This window comes from Aplysia californica, unplaced genomic scaffold (genome assembly GCF_000002075.1).
Source record: "Aplysia californica isolate F4 #8 unplaced genomic scaffold, AplCal3.0 scaffold00265, whole genome shotgun sequence".
NCBI lineage: Eukaryota > Metazoa > Mollusca > Gastropoda > Aplysiida > Aplysiidae > Aplysia > Aplysia californica.
The window spans coordinates 887,348-889,788 of record NW_004797535.1 but is presented as its reverse complement, the minus strand read 5'-3'; the positions used below and the strand labels follow the sequence as shown (position 1 = coordinate 889,788).

The following is a 2,441-nucleotide window of genomic DNA, read 5'->3' as shown; positions in this document are numbered from 1 at the left end:
AATTCAAAGTTTTGTTTTTTCAGTCTTGTCTACTTTCACTGCAGAGGCTTGCCGATACTGCAGTGACTTAATAATTCAGTCTGGAGGTGTCATCTCTGACTCAGAAGTTGACGTGTAAAGAAGACCCTCTTTCTTTCACGGTCGCGAGCTGCCGTTGCACATTCTGCCACATCCAGGCCAGGACATGTTCTTATGTTGTCCATCCTTTTTATTCTTTGCCTTCCTCTGGCTCTCCTGTCCCACATCTTTCCTTCAGCACCTCTAATAATAGTTCCCCAAAATAGAGCAGGGGACAGACAATTTGAACATCTGTTAACGCTAAAGGAAACCGAACCGACATCTTCCACACTGTGTTTGAATTTGAGTAACCGTTTTAGTTCTATGTAGTAATGTAATCTATGGCACGTTCTTACCTAGTGCACTGTTTACAGATTTTTCATGAATGTTTGAAAAGAACTCCCATTTTCCTGGTACGAATAAGTAAAAAATTCTGAGAGTGTGTTTCTACGAGCGTACACAATAGATCTCATATCAAGTTTCCTTTTATGGTGACGTTTAGAAAATAAATTTTCTCTTATTTCTTTAATGAAGCAATCGTAGATAGTTCTCTTAGTGGTTAAAGCGTCGAAAAGTGTAGAGTCAAGTCAATCAAAATACAAATGCACCATAAAAAAAAAAATAAAGTAACAGTTTTGTCGTTGTCACCATGATACATTCATGTAATTTGAGTTGTAAAGTTCGAGTTTATGCATTTTTCCTTTTCATTTGTGCTTGTTTTAACTGGTAACAATCCCAGAGAAGAGAGGTTCACAATAAGGGTTGTTTGGTTATATATTATAGTATGGTCAAGAGCAGCCAATGCAAATTTTAAATAAAGTTAATGTGTAAGGCAATGGACAAAGCGAATCTTATGAAAAGCGTAAAGTTAAGTAAAGTCTTGAAAATTGGAGATTGTGTGTAATAAAATAACGAAAGTAAGACTAGACTATATTCTTTCATCTAGAAGTAAAAGGTTTAAATGTTACGAATTTGGCAGTTAGAGCCAGTGCTTCAACAGTATTTAAAAAAGGAAGCGGTGGTTTATAGCTATAGAATAAGAAATCGCCAGATGCAGAGGGAACCGGTTTCAGCAAAAATTCACCTTTTCACCATTGTAAACCAATCATTGCCTTTTTGCATTTTCTCTAAACTTTTCAAAGGTCGGTCAAATTTTAACAACAATATGTCCATTTCTATGGGCAGCTTTATCATCACTTCAAATGCTTGAAAAAGGGTAGCGAACCCAGACGGTTGCAAAGTAGTTCAGTGAATTTATAGCATAAACAAAGCTATCTATGCTTTCAAGTCCGCTCAACATTGTCGTAGGAAAAGCATCATCCTTTAGCAAACACCCTCTTGAATTTCTGCCACAACACTCTTTTCCGTTTAGGAAAAGCCGCTGTCATCATCGCCTGATAGAAAATTTTGTCCAAACCGTCGCCGGTCCGAGCCGAACACTCAACGAACTTCTCTGCAAGAACTTCGCTAGCCAATCGTTTGCCTTCTTTGTAAGTCACGTGAGATGACGTTTGCGAAGACAGAGACAAAGAGGAGAATGTGGAGTCTCTGGAGGAGAGTCTGGGGCGTTCAGGACTATCTTCCCTCAGATCTGACTGCGTGCCAACGAGGATGATTGGAACTTTTGGTTTGAACGACTTGAGCTCCGGTAGCCACCTAGCGCGGACATTTGAGAAAGAATCCCGAGATGCAACGGAGAAGCAGACGATGAAAACGTCAGCCTCGGAGTACGTGAGTGTCCTCAGGCGATCGTACGTCTCCTGTGGGCCAGAATGCATAATATTGTGTGACATAATATCTGAATAAAAACGTACCTGTATGAGATCCATATCAGACGCGCGCATTCTCTCTCTCTCTCTCTCTCTCTCTCTCTCTTTCTCTCTCTGTCTCTCGTGCACGCGCGCACGCGCGCGCACACACACACACACACACACACACAGAGTGGTATTCGTACACTTGGGTTCGTTACATGGCTTTAATAATGTACACATAGTGTTTCAATAATAATTATAGTTCTTTCTTCAATTTGATGCTCAGATATGCACACAAAATTCTGTGCATTGTCTTTCATCCTCTTCTACGGTACGATTGAAGATAACAAAGAGGAGAAACTCCCAAATAAAGAGGTCATAGTGCTATAGTGCTCGTGGCTGCATGTGTCCGCTCTTGAAATGCTGAGAGATGCAAGAAAGAACAGCAGACGGTGAGCACTTTTCAAGACTCGCATGGAGACGCCTCGACAGTCTAGTGAGAAAACCTACAAGCTTGCACTGTTTATATACTAGAGCTCGTCAACCTCATAGTAATAATATAACCTCTTTGGAGCTCGAGGGGGACAGGGTGGGGGCTCAGATTGCTTTCGTTAACGGGGGCCTTTGAGGGGA

The 2,441-nt window shown here is 41.0% G+C and overlaps 1 protein-coding gene across 1 annotated transcript; it reads right to left on the bottom strand.

Moving 5' to 3' along the window:
* Nucleotides 1-1,269: 1,269 nt before the first annotated feature.
* On the bottom strand, nt 1,270-1,811 carry LOC101848824 (cdc42 homolog; the record flags this gene model as incomplete). Its single annotated transcript, XM_013083967.2, is given in 1 exon segment — nt 1,270-1,811. A coding segment is annotated over 1 exon segment (438 nt), but the record flags the coding sequence as incomplete, so codon positions are not given.
* Between the last annotated feature and the right edge of the window lie 630 nt (nt 1,812-2,441).